We start from the raw sequence: 18218 nt of genomic DNA, 5'->3' as shown, positions 1-18218 counted from the left end.
GTTAAAAGCTTTTGCTATGAGGCATTATTGTTTGAGCTGGATGCCCATCTCTGACAGGAAAATAAATTAATAAAAATACTAATGAAAATTCCAAATTAATAATTAAGAAAAATAACTAAAATTAAGCTTTTTTTTTTTTTTTTAAATCTATTTAAATGAAAATTATGACATTATAAACCAAAATTTAGATTAAATTTTAAGCTACAAAATTGAGACCTTAGTCAAGGTTGTGAATAATTTTGAGATCTTAAATCATAACATAGACATGGCAACTGTTGACATTTTGACGTGAAGTCACAAATTTTGTTAGTCAGAATGTACACTTTTGACACTACTTTTTTATTTTTGTGAATGCTAATATTTCACCTTTTTTTGCTGTCAGAAGTGAGCTTCCATAAAACTTAGTCTGCCTGTGCTTGTTTTCATTTTTAAAAGTATTTCTGCTCTGCTCTAAGAAGCCAGAGAACAATGTTTTCTGTATTTCAACCTCACTTCAAAAAACTGCATCTGAATGAGAAATATCAGTACACTTCATCTGCCGAGCTCTAAGTTTGCTCTTGGGGACGTTCGCTCTTACCGGGGTCATCGACGGGCATGACAACCGTGAGCAGGTCGCTCGCACGTCCGTACAGTCCATTGGTGCAGACTGCCACCACCTGAACCGCGTAGCTGGTGTTGGCTAATAGGTCATCGAGTATTGCCCCCTGGTGGAGGGAGAAGTAATGACATCAGCTTTTCAGAATCATGATGATTAGGCCGAGTGACCTAAGGTATATTGCAAATCATTTAATTGGCTGTCAATAATTATCAAAGAATAGCATAAAGGAAATTCAGTATCATGAAGGAGAGAGCAACAGGAGGATTTCCCAGTGAAGAAATGCTCAGTTTCCTAGTAAAGAAACATCCCAGGTTTATTGTTAGAAATTGCGGTCTCTCACCACATCCTGGTCTCCATCGGTCAGGTATACCCAGGGGGCGGCGTTTTCTACATTGGCCAGTCGGTAGCTGACAGAATATTTCTCGATGCTGGCGTCGTAAACCGCCCGCGGCCGCTCCCACGTCACCAGCAGGCTGCTCAGGTTGTGAGGTGCTGCCTGGATGTTCTCCGGTTCAGAACTGCACACTGACAGGAGACAGATGAGAATAAATAAATAAAAGGCAATATTCTTCCAAATTTAACATTTTTCTGCGTCATTTCCGGCCTGCCGCTTTCACTCCAACAACAGCTTCCTGGAGGTAACGTGGGTGACAAACTGGTCCTCCTTCACTGGAACACATATAATGTTTCTAAACAGATGTGATTACAACTGGTATTTTATTTACAGAATGAGGGGCCTGACAGCAGAATGACAACAAGAGCTGCCTTCTCCGTGTTTAACTTACACTGTAGTTTGAAGTTTACATTTCTTATTTTTATCTTTGTTATTATTATCATAATCATGTTATGTAGAATGGCAGCTAGTCTGTGGCAGTTAATGGAGATCCAGACACAGAGGGGAACAGTGAGGGTTTTTTAAAAATAAGTAATGATTTAGAACAGCAGGCAGTGAGGAATCAGGCTCCTGAAGTTGTCGTCTCTGATTCTGGGTCAGAGTTGAGATTAGATGAGCACAGATAATGCAGATGACAGAGACTCTGTGGATTAACACAGATTAAAGAGGTTCTATGACAAGAGACAGGAGGAGGCTCCACCTACTAAAACACTGACACATTTCCTCCTCTGCTGGATCTGAACCCTAAACCTCTAAACCTCTGCTCTGGCTTTAACCTCTCACCTTCATCCTCTCTGAGGGATCAAAGTGAAAATGTCACATTAAGTGTCACAGCTGCTGCACAGACAATAAACATGTTCCCCACTCAGGGAAACACTGACAGTGACATAGACTGTGGTCAGGAGGAAGCTGACATGTGAGTCTGCCTGCCTTCAACCACTAGAGGGCAGAGTGAGCCAGGAGAACACCTGTATGAACATGTATTCACCTGTTACACACAAAGCTATGAGAATGCTATGAGAATCTTGCACATTGTGTAAAACCAAGGGATTGAATCAGTAGTCAGTACTACTTCCTGTTGCTGGCTAAAGAAAATACTGTAAGTTTCCTTACCATTTGTTCCCATGTTGAGGTATTTTCTAGTATTATCAATTTTTATTAGAATCAGGCTTGCAGCTACTTCTCTCACCACTTCGACAACAATTACACATTACCAGCACCAGGAAGACAGGAATGTTGCTGAAAAGGAGCAGGTCTTTTGGGTCAAACTAATGATGTTCAAAAAGCACAAAACCGAAATAAAAAATAAAGTTAAAGAAACACAGTTAAATAATCCCCTGAGTTCTGATGTCAGAACAAGCCCTCCCTAAAACCACAGATCAATACCACTTCATTACTAATTATCGAATACAACCACGAGCGGCGTGAAAATCGATGTCTACCCACACGGGCCGCCTTTCCGCTGTCACTCAGACTTTATTTGGGTCGCTGCAGTTCTATTCTTATCTCTGTCATTTTTTCCCTTCACTTTTGATCCACTTGTTTCTGATCCATTTAGACCTTATTTAATTAGCATTAACCCGGGATTCATCACACGTGGGGTCACGCTGAGGTCTACAACCTGCCAGGTGACATGTTGTATTAATGAGGAACATTAATGAGTGTTGGCCCACAGGAGACGACAGGCTGTTTTAGTAATTTCACTGAATTGAATGTACACTCACTGAATTAATAAAACACCACAAGATTTAAGAAATAAAAGAGAAATATTCCAAATTTTCTTTGGAATAATAAAAAAGCTACTTTAAGCTTTTAGTTAACTGAGTGGAGTTGAGTTCTGCAGTTGGACAGTGGACACTCAGGTGTGTGTGGTTGAAATCAAGTGCTGAAAAGAATAACCAAAACTGGTTTTAGGAAGCAAAATGCCAGCTTTAAATGCTGAACATGTTTTCCATATGCGCACAAACATCTCATGTCTTCCTGTAGAAGACTAAAAGTCAGACTTGCTATGGTGTCACACACACACACAGCATTTTTCTGACCAAACGTAAGTAAGAACCTGAGCAGGTAAGCTCGTATGGGATGTGTTTTACCACGCAGACCTCGGACAAGTTTCTTCAGATCTACTCAACTCACCTGCTTGATGACTTGATGACGAGTCTTTGTAAGCAATGTGTTGTCTGAATGTGCATACTGTATGCCCAAAGCTAATCAGGATGCTTGTAAACCAAACTAGAAGCAAACTGTTTATCTGGATCTCCATCAGCTGTAATCTGGGCCTTTTGTCCATCCACACTTCTGTTTTCAGGTGCGTGATGGAGCCGTCAGTGCGACCTCAGACCGTGACATGAATACCAATCATACAGAGGAGGATTCTGGACCCGTACCTGGTGTGAGGACCTCCTCGGTGCCGGTGTAGGAGGAGAACACCTGACCCATGAACTGCTGCTGCTGCTCCCTGTAGTTGTTCTGCAGGTAGTCCATCAGCATCACGTATCCAGCCTGCTGCATCGTCATCACCTCGCAGAACATCTCCAGCTGCGACACACAGATGACAAAACAAAGTCAGATCGGTCAGGCTCCACAGCAGAGAGAAGCTCCCACAGCCACGCCGAATGAAACAGGAAACAGGAAAGAAGATGTCTCACACACTGACTGATTATTTGGTAGATTTTCAACTGAGCACGTGGATGTGTTGTGACTTCAGAAGTCAGGAAAAACGTTTCAATTCCTTTTTATTACGTGCTGGTTCTTAATTTTAGTGTGATTTCAAAGAAGATGATTTAAATTTTAACTAGTCTGTGACTAGTTAAGGTATTTAATTAAAAAACAAATTTTATTTTGTCATAGTCCAGAAGTTCTTTTGTCCCAAACAACAAGCACTTTTCTTAGTTTGTCCAAGATTAATCTTGGGTTTGTGATTTCATTCATCAACCGGACGAGCAGGAAAAATTTGGGTGTGGTGGAGTGATTAAGGAAAAAATGCTCCCCCCCTACATGGCTGATGTGCCCTTGAGCAAGGCACTTAATTTGCTCCCCAGGCGCGTGGTAGTTGCAGCCCACTGCTCCTGTGTGTTTCACTGCATGTTGCATGTTGCATGGGTGTGTGTTTCAATCAGTGATGGGTTAAATGCAGAGAAGTCATTTCCCAGCTTGGGATTAATAAAGTAAATAAAATTAAATAAATAAATAAATTAAATTAAATTAAAACTCATATTAAGAGTCTGTCAGTCCAATACAAATAAACAAACCAGATCTTTTCAGCACTAACATACAGTATAAATCACCCATAACACACAGCAGCAGTTCCCTGAGCAGTTTGGAAGTGAATGGGCGTGCAGGACACTGCAGGCTGCCTCCGTACCTGTCCAGGTGAGTCCCTTCCCTCTGATTACACAACAGCTTGTCTGACTCACACAGACTGCAGCACAGCCAAGCTCAGAGCCCATTAAGGCCATTTGTGGTTGTTAAAGTCGTGACTTTAAGTATTAAGCTCTGGCAGCTGGAATGCAGACCTGCCGAGACACGTCACAGAGGTTTGGAGAAACCTGGAAACCCTGGAAGACCTGGAACAGCCGACATACATGTTTGCAGGGGAGTCGTTAAAACCTGAAATGTCTGAGTCAAAACACTTCTGGAGCTTCCCAGTAAAACTGAGCTGCAGCGTTCTGCTAAACAACTGAAGAAACCGCAGACTTGTTTTAAAATGTAGAAAATAACAGCAAACGACTCGCTGCCTTCACTGGTTGGGTTGGTCAGTGATGATTGGTTAGGGTATGAATATGAATGTGAGCCGGTCAGAGGCTGAGCTGTGACACAGTGTCACTCCATAACACCAACATCAACAGCTGATTACATGAGTGTCAGACCTTCAGCGCGTCCGAGCTGCGTTCAGCACTACCGTGTCCTCTGAAAACACGCGTGTGCTGTGTTGTTGTTTCTGTATTTCTCAAACTGATGCAAATGCTTTGTTAAGAGCTGCAGTGCACTGAGCCCTCTCAGCCACCGTAGTTCTGTGTGCAGTGTGACCATCCCTGCCTGGAGCAGTAAAGTGGAAAGGGGATTACGATATGTGTGTGTGTGTGTGTGTGTGTGAAGATGACGTCCTCTTCAACGTTTCTGTTTGAAAACCCTTTTGTCTTTTCATGTTTGTGCATGTGTGTGCGTGTGTGCGTGTGTGTGTGTGTGTCAGCTTAAATACCATGAAGATCTTTTGTGAGCCAATATTTGTTGAATGTAATGACTGAGTCTGTATGGCTGTCAATCACCATCAGCCGGGGGGCAGTCTCTCTCTCTCTCTCTCTCTCTCTCTCACACACACACACACACACACACACACACACACACACACACACACACAGCATGTCTGCCTCACCCATCACGTGTGTGTGTCTTCTGAACTCTGGTATGATAATTCCTCCTTTCAGCTCTTTGAACACGTTTCTGAAAGCTTATTTACGGACATTTCTCGAATTGCGTCTTTTCATCTTGTACGCCCCAAAGCTGGCGTCTGGTTCTCAAAGGTCCACACTGGATAGACTTGGCTTGTAGCCCCGCATAACCTTTACATCACTGCAGACTGTCTTTCACTTTCTCCCATCAGCTTTCAGGTTGTTTTCCTTCTTTTCAAGCAGCCACTCATTTCAAATCATTTCTATGAAAACCAGCTTGTTGACACTTTGTACATGAAACACTCAGTTGCCAGTTTATTAGAAAGACCTACAGTATGCAAAACCAATTTGGTCTAAAACATTAGTCATGCAATAAATTCTTCCTTCGTGTATGTAATAAAGTGCAGATGACAAATTTTAGGGGTTTTAGGCGTTTTTTTGTTATTATTATTAAAGCACTAGAAATTAGAGAAAGCGAATGTTTTTTCACTGCCTCAGTCTGAATATACTGATGATTACTCATCGCTCACCTGGTCATCAGAGATGGTCACTGTGTTCTTGAAGACGATCCACTGGACGGTCTCGGTGCAGGGTGGTGTCGTCAGAGAGCCGTTGTAGATGAAGTATTTCTCTGTGGAGTTTGGCAGGAGACCTCGCAGGGCGAAGGGTAAAACCTCGGCGCTCTTTCCTGGACATCCGTCGAGACAGTTTAAAATTAGCACAGCAGAGGAAGTGGCAACACAAGGAACAGAAGAAGAAGAAGAAGAAGAAGGTGACGTACCATATCTGCTCACACTGCTGATGGCATCTATGATGGCAGCGTAGTTCACATTCTCTTCGACGCTCGTCTGTGAGGAGAAAACCCACATCATCTCTTACTCATTTTAATCTGGAAAGTGTTCAGAATTAGACGACCTGCGGAGTTTAACACACACCAGGTTTTACATTAAATGGAAAGAAATTAACAGCTTCAAATTGACTGTTAAACACATGATAGAATAGCATGAACAAAGAGGAGAATTGTGGGGGAAGATTTAGCGTACTCTCACATTAGCCTACCTTTAGCTAACCACTTACAGTACCCATTAGCTACCTGTTTGAACAACTGATCCATTACTTTAGCTTATCGTCTCAACAGTTTATGTAATAATTTAGCCATCCAATAACCTACTTTTAGCGACCATTTATGCTATCTATTAGCTACTTTTAGCTAACTATATCAACTATTTAATTATTACTTTAGCTTTTTGCTTCAACTATTAATTTAGCCATATATTCATCCATTACTTCCGCTGTTCATCGGCTAATCTTTGAACTGTGCATTCGGGACTTTTAGCCACCTGTTATGCCCTCTGTTTGCTTGCTAACTAGTTTTTATATAACTGCTAGCAAAAGCTACAGCTGACTCAGTAAGTGCAGATTTTTTCTGATAAATGCAATTTCTTCATTTTTAAGTTGCTTCACAACTTTGCCACATGCCCCTCGGCGGCTGCAGCTATGAAAGCACTCCTGGTTATGGGAATCTGAAGAATATTTGGATTATGTTAAAATGCTGTGTGGTTTCCTGGATGTTGGGTCTAACGGCACAATGACAAGCTGGAGGTAAGGTTCCATAGGAACAATAACAGACTTTGATGTAGGTCCCAAACACCAAATAAGTGGGCGGTCTTCACCCAAACCAGTCTGACAGGAGATCAGCACATAAATCCATCAGCATTCTCTCAGCCACCCTCAGGCTACACAGTCAAACTTTAAGGACTACAATTTCTACATGAGCTCAGTGAGTGGTCACCCAGACAAAAGTGGGCAACATATGATAAAACCTCCTGGCCAAACCAAGAACTTTCAACATAAATTGGCCTTCATAAAACAGACTACCCTGAACACAAATTCTGAAACACTGAAAAGGTCCAAACAATTATGTCTAACAGAACAAAAAAACAAAACAACAAAATTTACTAGCATTTTGTGCTGGTTCATACTTTTCCCACCTGCAACTCCAAACTCACACACAGAGCCTGCAGCTTCACATCAGACGTTTTTCGGATTTTTGCTCCAACATGGCCCCTCGGTCGGTTCGAACATGCCAAAACAGCCGGAGGCAAAACAACCACACAAAGCAAAGCAATTCATCTCTTTGAGTACAAACCCTGGCACCGATTAAGAAAACACAGACAAGAGCCTAAGCCAAAATCAATTCAAACACAGTGATGATTCTCACTGAGGTATTAATACGGATGATACCACTATTTCATTCTGTCTGTATGATTTGATTTTTTCATTTGCGACAAAAAGTCACCCATGAAGTCATTCTGTGTTTAAACCTTTTCAGATATGCTTTTCAAATTTTGGAAATGATCAGCAGCTCAAACTTAAAACTCACTGTGTTATGTACAAGACAAGGGCTTTTCAGGTAATGTTTGAAAGATGAAAGTGACATATTTTGTCATTGGAGGGAACTCACTCCAATGAAATTCGTGCTCTGCATTTAACCCACCCAAGTGACGTGCACACACACACAGCAAACCCGGGGCAGTGGGCGACCGGGGAGCAGTGGGGGTTAGGTACCTTGCTCAAGGGTATGTACCAGATCTGCTCACACCGGTACGGGGAATCGAACCAGCGACCCACCGGTTACGGATCCGACACCCTAACCGCTGATCCACGACTGTTTACAGTCAAGACCTCCGTTATCTGTCAACACATAACTCAGAATGTAGACCATCCAAATAATTAGCCAAGCTCAAAGCCAACTCAAGCAGCAGGGCTAAACCTGACGTTTCAGGACCCACATCAAAAATGCTTAGAAAAATTTATCAAAACTGAAAACAGTCTGGTTGGGTCTGCAAGCAACTCATATAAATTAAATTTGAATTCCATTAATTCAGTTCAAGTTCAGGTTCAGGTTAGCTAACAGTTCAGGGGTTTAAACAGTTTAACTACAGAACCAAATTAGCAGCTAAACAGTCTGGCTCAGGTTAGATATGTTAGCCACTTTACTTTGCGGCATTAACTACTTCCTCTGTTAGTTCCTTTTGTAGTTGTTTCATTTATTTTCATTCATCCATCCATCCATTTTCTATACCGCTTATCCGTCAGGGTCGCGGGTTATTTTCATTCAATTTTCCCTTTTTTACTGTTTTGGAGGACAACTGACAGACAAGCCTGTGAACTGATCTGAGCGTTATCATGATCATCTGCCTTGTAAAACATGCACACCTCAAACAGCACGGCGAGCGCTGTGATTCTGCCTCCGGCTTTGATGGCTTCATCTAAAGAGTCAAAGCGATGCGCTTCATAACAGTAGATCTGCATCTGTGGGAGGAAACACAAGTATGTTAAGTTATATAAAGACTGGCAAGTCCAGTCAGGCGTCAGTCTGCCATGTTTTCAACTGTTGTCTCTGCCTTTTTCATCTTTGGCTGTTGGATTATCAGTTCTGTCAGTAACGCAGGTGGGCAAAATGAAAGAAAATATGGTGTGTTTTGTTTCCACTGTTTTCCCTGTGAATGATAATAATTGGGCATAAAGGTGGCCCCACTTTACGCTCCACTTTCACATAACGTGTAAAACATTTGATTTCATAATTTTTGCCAGTAAATAAGTCATTCCATTCAGCCACTGATTTTCCACCACAGTATTTAACAAAATCAACTTGTCACATATCATAAGAAGTCTCACCTCTAAAGGGTATTTGACTCCATCCAGACTGTGTTCGGAGCCCTCTGAAGAGGCGTTGCAGCGCCCCCAGTGGAAAGTGATACGACCGACCTTAAACTTTGACTTGAGACCCCCTCCGCCCACATAAAACTCTCCATCCACACTGACCGCCACTGAACACAGAAAAGACACGGACATCAGAAAATTAAACGTACGCCACGGAGCACCTAGAGTGAATCTGTCTACTGTGTTTTGAGGATTCCATGCAGCCTCACCATGCACAGAAATAATGGACTAAAAATGTACAGAAGATCAAAAGATGACAGCCTGTACACCACATAGTACTCCACTAACATCTTTATCAGACCATCAAACAGCAATTCAATTCAACCAACAAGGGGATCTTCTTCAGGTCGGCCTTTGTTTGACCTGACAAAAGGTCCCCTCGAGGATCGAAAACCTTCTTTGATGGTCTAATGAAGGTGGAGCATTATACAGCCCTTTCATCTTCTGTATTATACTGTACATCTCAGCCCACCACATGGAAAATAAAATATGACTTTTGTTTTGTGGACATAATGCATATTCTTCATGTGAGTGTGCGGACAAAATCCAGTCTTTGCAAAAACATCGATCCACTCATGCTCTCGACACTAATAGATCTCTACTTTATTCTTTCCCTTTGACTTTTATCTGTATGTGGTTGACCCCATCTATGTCCTCTCTCTTGTCTGTGGTCTGTTTGTGTCTTCTGCTCTATTATGTCTTCTTTCAACCCTGTCTAAAATCTAATTTCCCCTTGAGGAAGAGCAAATATTGACTCAACTTGCTGATTCATTCCTGTTGAAAAGTTTGTTTGCGCTGTATTCAGGCATGAACCAATCCATTCGCGCCATCCATCACCTCTGTTTCTAACACCGTAGTCTTCCATTTGCGGCTGGGTGTACCCCTGAGAGCTTTGAAAGAGAGTGTGTGGATGGCAGTCTGTGCCTTGAACCTGCACTGGGCCCATTTGTGGGCTGATAAAAACAGGTTTAAGTACTGCCGGCCTGAATCATGCTCAGATTGTCCACCAAAAATCTCCATTTATAAAAGCCTTTGGTGCAGCTGGCGGATGAACAACAACTACAACAGAGTGCTTCTTATTTCGCTGAGAGTCCCGTTGCTAAGAAGCACTGGACTCGTCTGTTTGGAGCTTTTCGAAAGGCGAGGCGGGATCCCTCTTGTCTACAATTTCACTTAACAATTACCTTGAATGTGCACTGTAGGTTATTGTGTTTCACACCACTTAGAGAGAGGAAATATATAAAAGGCCCTTGATCCTGTCAAATGAGAAACTGGTAACTGTATCTTTTACAATAGGACACCACTCAATAGGACATCAGTAAGTATCTATCTGGGAGAAACTGTCATTAGAGAAACATAAGGTCGACACTTCCGGAAAGGAAGTAGAGGCATTGGAGGGGAGAAAGAAACTAATGAAAGAGACGTTTAATTCACTGGGCATTTTTAAACTGACATTGTCACTAACAACTGCAACTGGAAACACGGAACTTCACCCCCTAGTGTTTCCAAATAGCATTACTGTCGTCGCTGCTGGCACCAAGATAAAACTGCAGTTTTCCCCTGAGTATCAGCTACCAACAACACAAGACAAAACCATTTGCTAATTTATTCGTTCAAGGCAGACAGAAATGACATCAGGCCGCCAACCTGACTGAATCACCCAGTCAACGGTCATTTTCCAAGAGATTTCATACCCTCTGGCAGACACAACTGCAAAGTGAAAGCAGGGTATAAAAGCATTATTATTCTATGGCCATTACACTGTGCAAGCCACATTTATTCCCTAACGATAAGAAAAACCTGCCTATTACCAGTCAAAATTATTGAATGAAGCAGTTTTAAGATTATTCACACCACAGTCACGTCCTCCAACCAACAGGTGATGGGTCTTACCAGTCTTGCCGTCGTTCTTGATGGTTGTCCTGTCGCTGGTCAGGCTCTCCCAACCATCAAAGCTCAGTTTCTGGTACTGCAGCTTCACCTGAGCCAGGTTCTCCTCGATGTTGATGGGAGACTGCTTGGCATTGCTGCAGGATGGAAACTTCTTGGCCCAGTTGTTTTGATTTAATGTTCCTGGAGAGCACACAGAAATGAGTGTCCAAATAACAACATGCTTCCATTCAGGACACAAAACTCACTGAACACTTTGATCAAAATTACATGAATGATCTTTATCATCAAATCTCCACCCGACTCCATGCTTACAGGAATATTATGAGAGAATGTACTTTGGAAAAATGACATTCATCCCTGCAGTAGAAGAATATGACAAAGAACTCTGAAGCTTTGTTTTTAGGTCCCAAGATTCTCACAGCCCCAACCATCACACAGCTGTCAAGTTGTCAAGGTGGCTAAGGTGTAATTATGTATTATTATTATCAAGGCCATGGAGGAAACCCCAGATGGATTATGCAATTATATGACAGCAGTCTTTTACTTTGACAAGTGTCCAGGTGCATAGCGGCCAAGGGGGACGGAGGGTCACATACCAGCCTATGTATAAAATGCAGATGTCTTTTGCTTATCAGTTCATCTGTTTCTTTTCACTGATCATTAAGTGTGACTGTGACTGGTTACAGGCTCTACTCCACCTCCTCATACTGGTATTTTCAGTGAATTTCACTTGATGAGAGAGAAAAAAAGAGAGACAAAACTCACAATAAACAAAGTTAAAGAAGATAGCATGATAGCATTACTATTTTCGGGTTTAATACATATAAAAATATATACAGCACAGATTTATTATTTTACCCATAAGGCTTTTTTCCTTTGATAATATTTAAAGGGGACTTAGATGGTAGCGTATCAACATTACTTTTGTCTCTAGCTGATTATTTAACGACTGCTTACAGATGTGCTGCTCTGAGGGAGCTAGCTATGAGCTAACAACCTAATAAGCTAATAATGTCCAGCTGTTCTGCTGCACTCAGCTTTGACTGTAATATCAGCTCACATTTTTCACTCTAACAGCTTTCACGAGGTCAAAGTCCAATATTCTTCAATGTTCAAGCAGACTTTCTTCAAATACAGCCTGCAGCGCTCTGCTAACAACCACTGCTCAAAAGAAAGAGTTCAGCTTCAGGTTTCCTTTTTACTTTCAAACACAAAGAGCAGGTTGACATGACGGATGGCATAAATACAGAATGGAAAGTGTTACAGCCAGGAATACAAATTGTCCCTCACAGAGCAGCTCATTCACTTCTGTGTCAGCTGCACCCCAAAAAGAACCAAACTTTAATCCAGCAGCTCACATTCATGTCAAACTGATCTACAACCTGAGGCTTTTTGTTGCACTTTTATTCCAAAAATAATCTGAGCAGCATGTGAGGTTTGACCAAAACCTACATGTCGATTTGTTCGCATCTGCTCAGAGTTACTGTGTTCACGTCTGCTGTTGGACAGAGGACAGAGGTGGTACGAGTAAAGATGACTTATGCACGTTGGAGAGACGACACACCTTTTCAAAGTCTGACTAGACCGCGTCTCAAACCGTGTGGTTTTAATAGCTGGATTTCAGTCTGTCTCAAACACAAACCACATGTTTGAACATTTAGTTTTCATGATTTCCAAAGTGACCAGGTTAATGTGGTCTTAGTCACCGAGGCCTGGGGAAAAAAACCAAAACTTCTTAAAAATGCATCTAACAGTAATGTCACTTTTCAAAAATTATGACCCAGTTACTGAAGGTAACCCACACACCTTGTTGTGAGCAGTTTCATGTAGGGACTTTAGTTTTTGAATGTGGATGGGAGACTAACCAACTAAGCTAACTATGCAAGCTAACGTTAAAACTCAGCCGAGGACAACATCATTAACGTTTACATGAACACGAGCCTCTCAGCCACAAGTTCATACATGTTCCCTTCTGCGCGATGATACTGAATGAAAATAGTTCCTACAAGAAAGGGCTCACAGCAAGGTCTGTGGATTATCTGGAGTAACCGGGTGATGATTTCTGGAAAGACAGACTGCTGTTGAGTTTTGAAACACTTTTAATAAGGGCTGTGATTTGTCATGTCATCATTTAGTCGTCAGCAGTAGTCCCAGCCCAGTCATTATGATCACTGTCATTTGCTTAGTAAAAAACTGCTCCCAGCCGGAGGTCAGTGTGTGCCAACCTTTTTCCCACTGCGTCAGAATAAAGATTAAGATGTCTAAATTATGGGTTATGATTTGTCAGACAACAAGAGCTGCTTCTACTCTAACGTTACTTAAAACCAATAATCATCATCAACCTGCCTGTAACTGCTGTAATGTCTCGGCCTTGATTGTTATGTCTTATTCTGCTCTGTTTATGACGGCTTCCCTCTGCTCAGGCTGCGTCACTGTAAACCTGATGCTGCTCTCAGACAACATCACCTGAAGAAAAGTTCAGCCGTCATTAAATCCACCACCAGCAAGCTGCTGCACGGTTTACAGCTTGCTTTGGATTTTTACAGATTTATTCTGTATTATAGACTTTTCTTCTTTCTTAATCTTCTTCTTTTCTTAATCTGATTTTTAAGCACGTTTAAGAGTTGTTTTATTCACAGTCTTCTCTTCTGAAGCAGATTCTTCACCAGAAAACAGGCCAGATGTTCAGCGTGATGAACTGTCTCAGTTAGTGTGCAGATGTTTGGACCTAAATCACTCATTTGTGCTAATTATGTGTCACAGTGTTGTTTCAGACAGCTGCTGTGGGGGTTTTGTTTTGTTTAGTTTTTTTAGCAGATACGCCTGCAGTCACATGACTCCCTGTCCTCGCTCTGATTGGCTGTTGGAGCCTCTTCCTCAAGAGTACAAAGAGCCCAACCAGGTCAGACAAGCTTCTGGGTCAGGACGGATATTAGCATGTCAATGGACCGCACACGCACACGCACACGCACACGCACACGCACACACACACACACACACGCACACACACACACATTCAGGATGTGAAACCTCGACTAACTCATGTAGAAGAAAAGTTGAAGGAAAACACTAAAAAGCGGCTGACTGGGGCTGTTGAAGCTTGAGCAGATCAGCAGTCGTGATGGTACTGCTGGCAGCTGAGGAGGTGATATCTCTAATGGATGCTGGAGTCCACGTGGACTGAATGGATCAGGCCTTCAGGAGCACTTACACACCGCTGACACTTCAGACACAAAGATTTAAAAGATTTGTTTTAATTTACAATGGAGCCTCTCTAATAGCTTAAGTCTTCTTTACTGTATCTCTAAAGAGATCATAAATGTGAATTCACTTCTTCAATCCTAAATATTTAACTTCATTTTACTCTTAACCAGCTATAAAAACAGAATTAGTTTCCACATTTCATCAGCCCAACACAAACATTAATCCACGATGTCCCTTTGAAGCTACGTGGTGTTTACAGTAAAGCTCTGCACCGACTCGTCATGTCTGACATCCTCAGAAACCTTCTCTGCTAGTCTGAAGTCTGAATTTGGACCACAAACTAAATACCAGAGAGTAACTGATAAAAATAGGGTTTATTGATTTATTTATCTGACTGAGTTTGTATGGACAAGCTACTGACAGCTAAAGGTCAAAGGCTGCAAACCACCAACAGCTGGGACATCCTGTGATGGCAGGGACAACAGAGGACAAAACCACCTTCCATCCATCCATCCATTTTCTATACCGCTTATAGCCTATCTCAGCTGACTACAGGTGAGAGGCGGGGCTCACCCTGGACTGGTCGCCAGTCAATCGCAGGGCCAAAGACAAACAACCACACACTCTCACACTCACACCTACGGGCAATGTAGGGCAGCTAATTAACCTAATGTGCATGTCTTCGGTATTGTGGGAGGAAGCCAGACCCCAGACCGGGATTCGAACCTGGCTCCACAAAAAGCAAATAAACTGGAGAGAAATTAGATACCAAACGTCTAAGGTCCTTCAGAGTCTGTAGATCCTGAATGGTTGATGGTTAGTAGGCGCTCCCTGATCTGAAGTCTTATCATTGTTTTAAGATGAATTTCAATCAGTTTGTTTTAATCTTCTCTGGCAGACATTAATCACCCCAAGTGACACTTCGTTAGCAAGCAGTTAACAGACGTAACGTCGAAGCACGTCCACCTTCGCACCACAGAAACGTTTCCCTCCAATGAACCCCAGATGTGCATTTGCTTTGCAACCAAATAAGCAAAGTATCACTCAGAACCGCATCAAAACAAACGCAGAACCTTTGAGTCCCCAAACCCTGACGCGACGTAATCCCAGTCATGCATCTGTTGCTGCGTAACAGGTGTGACTCACCTGCGTACGACCAGTCGATGTCTTCTGAGAACTTGCGTTGATTTCTGTATGCGTATCCTTCAGCTGCAACAGAGAGAGAAAACGAGACGGTCAGTTTAAAACATTAATTTTTCATGTTTTCATATTTGTGTTTTCCTTTCAAAACTCGAAAATGAAAATCTACTTCAGAAGCCATTAAAAGCATTAGGTGTATTATCTCTTTTCACAGTCTGTAATAACAGCTGTATTATTAAATTGATCAATTTGTCCAGTTAAGGAAATATAACTTCTAATAAACTCCACAGATTAGCACGATAGCTTCGGGTGCTGGAAGGTCATTAAAAGTTAATGTTGCGAGCTGACAGATTTATGAGCGGGTTGGACCTTAATGGGTTTTATGGGTTGAATGTCAGTATGTTAGAACTGGCTTGATTTCATTTGATTCCTTGTCTGACACCACATCACCAGTGAGGTTGCATTGATCTGCTGCCAAAAACCCCACAGAAGCCAACTTTGAACTATCGAGCAGCTGAAAACAGCCGCGGGTTGTGTTCCACTGAAACGATTCAACACAAGCTGCAGTGAGTCACTTGCAGCTTTTAAAGATGACCTTGTTTGTCACGTCGGTTTTTTGTTTGCTTTCTGTAAACATGCGTCGTGCTTTCAAATCTCTGAAAAACAAATTCCTTTCTGCCTCCTCACAATAGTCTTTAAATTTTATACCTGCACACTTCCTGTCCTGTCCCTGCCTCAACAGCTACCAACATGTCTGTGTGGGTTAGTAATTAACTGACATTTAGGCAACAGACACGCGCCCGAGCAAACATCCTGGTGGACCAGAAGCTGCTTTTTGCTTCCCGTCAACACAAGGACGTGACATTTTGAGCATCAAACACCTCATTTCCTCCACTGTGGTGAGCACCAATCTAAAGTGAAATGTCATCAAATGTTCCCATCATCCTCTGCTGGACTTAGTGTTAATAAGCAAATGGTGGCACGTTCGTGTGACGACATATTTCTTTTTATATTTATTTATTTGCGATGTTCAGTGTGTGGAATGTGAAACTGACTTCATTGATCAACCTGAAAACAAAGAAAGCTCTTGATAAAATATAATCGTCACATGCTCTTTATTTGAGTCTCACAGCTGAATGTGTGACACACGGGAACGAGTTAAGTGAAAAATGGCTTCATTCCATTTTGGCTTTTCCTGCTAATACAGGCCCAAATGTCTGCTGTGATGAAGGTCTTTTTGCCAGGTGTAAAGCAGCGTCGGAGGCCATTATGAACCGGTTTGGCGTGTGGGTCCTACATAGTTTTGAGCCCACGTTTAGCTCATATGAGACCCACACGATTTCACGAAGTGACAGCTGATGACAGCTTCTCTAATGCAGCTCCAAGCAAACTGACAAAGTCAATACGGTATTTTCACAACAGGTTCAGGCTTCAGCACTGAATTTTACTTCTTCTTGTGTCAGTCTGGGTTGGCTTGATGAGGCTTGAGGACTGACTCTCAGTGAAGATCCCCAGCCGGACTGGAACCCGGTAAGTTGCACTTTGTTGTCAGCGGCTCACAGGCACACAAACTGGCCACAGCACGAAGGCTCAAAACGACCAAACAACTAAAACTGTTGGTGTGACCAAGATTCTTTATCCACAGTCACAAACAACATCCGTCTCCACCTCAAGACTTTCCTCTGGACCTTTCTGATTCACTCGGTTCACTCCGACGCTCAGTCAGGTATATAATGAGCACCTGCGTGGTGTGATGTCAGGAGGTGACATCATTAACCCGAGCGGCTGTCGGGGCATCTGTCACATTAATGAAGTAACGTCGACGCCCCGAGGGGCCGTTAAAGACCAGCACCTCGTTACCAAAACCCAAAGAGGAAACAAAGTCGGGGGTGTGTGAGGTGTGTGTTTACAAGCCGTCACAATACTGAGAAAAGTGTTGGGAATTCACTGATGGAATTTAGTCCAAGGAGGGAAAACCTGCATCACATCACGGTGGTTTTATTTTCTACATCCACAGACTGCAGTCGATGACCAGCAGGTCTTCAGCATCACCACCACAACAAACAGAAACTCTCTACAGCCCTGAAGACCACTTTGGCTGCTTCAGTCACACTGCACACTCGGACCTCAACCCCAACCAGCACTTCTGGGATGACGGTGAGCCAAACCTCATCGGACAACATTAATGCAGCTGAATAGGATCAAATCCCCGCAGCAGGTTCAACTTCATACAAATGGAGAATTAACAGACGCTGAACTAAAATGTTTGTTTAAAATCATGAGCGAAGATTGTTTCACTGTCTCAAATGTCCTCCACATGAACCAACATTTAGTCGGTGTTTAAAACTTCAAACCAAGAAAATCATCTCAGAAATCCCTCTTTAGAGAATCCTCTCCAAATTAGATTTCGCCCAACATGTTTGTCGTTCATCCAGTAAATTAGGAGATGAGGTCTCCTGCTGTGCTGATAGCAGTCTAATCCAGGATTACATGTTTGATAGGCTGCATAGGGAAGACGCCGTCCTCAGGGCAGCATGTCCAGGACGAAGACCGTCCCACACAACGTGAAGCTCTCATGTAAAGCAGGAGTTTCCCGGGCAGGCTGCCAGTAATCTGACTGCTTTAAGAGCAGGGACGCTGCATTAGATTAAGTGTTTGTGAGTAAAGAGATCTCTTTGAAAGTTTGGATCAGACTGGGCTTGCGTGAGTTTTAATGCACAGAAGAACTTCAGAGGGAGCAGATGGAAGGACTTTCATGGTCCAAATCAATAGCAGGAGAAGTGATGGGAAACAACACAATGTTTGTACAAAAATCTTTAAATAAACCAGCTGTGCTGCCTGTCCGTGTTTAGCGCTACGCCAAAAAAACAAA

General features: G+C 42.5%; 1 protein-coding gene across 4 annotated transcripts in view; it reads right to left on the bottom strand.

Moving 5' to 3' along the window:
• ptprz1a (protein tyrosine phosphatase receptor type Z1a) overlaps positions 1–18218 on the bottom strand; it is a 61222-nt gene that overhangs the window by 26142 nt on the left and 16862 nt on the right. For all 4 annotated transcript variants that reach the window (XM_046393646.1, XM_046393645.1, XM_046393648.1 and 1 more), the window contains exons 2-10: positions 15353–15415; positions 11003–11182; positions 9065–9216; positions 8603–8698; positions 6165–6231; positions 5914–6071; positions 3380–3530; positions 939–1123; positions 578–704 (exon numbers count right to left, since the gene is read on the bottom strand). In XM_046393646.1, coding sequence (XP_046249602.1) covers positions 578–704; positions 939–1123; positions 3380–3530; positions 5914–6071; positions 6165–6231; positions 8603–8698; positions 9065–9216; positions 11003–11182; positions 15353–15415 — 1179 coding nt within the window. The remainder of the gene's footprint in view (positions 1–577; positions 705–938; positions 1124–3379; positions 3531–5913; positions 6072–6164; positions 6232–8602; positions 8699–9064; positions 9217–11002; positions 11183–15352; positions 15416–18218) is intronic.

The sequence above is a fragment of the Scatophagus argus genome, chromosome 7 (genome assembly GCF_020382885.2).
Source record: "Scatophagus argus isolate fScaArg1 chromosome 7, fScaArg1.pri, whole genome shotgun sequence".
NCBI classification, from domain to species: domain Eukaryota; kingdom Metazoa; phylum Chordata; class Actinopteri; family Scatophagidae; genus Scatophagus; species Scatophagus argus.
This window is presented reverse-complemented; position numbering and strand designations above follow the sequence as displayed.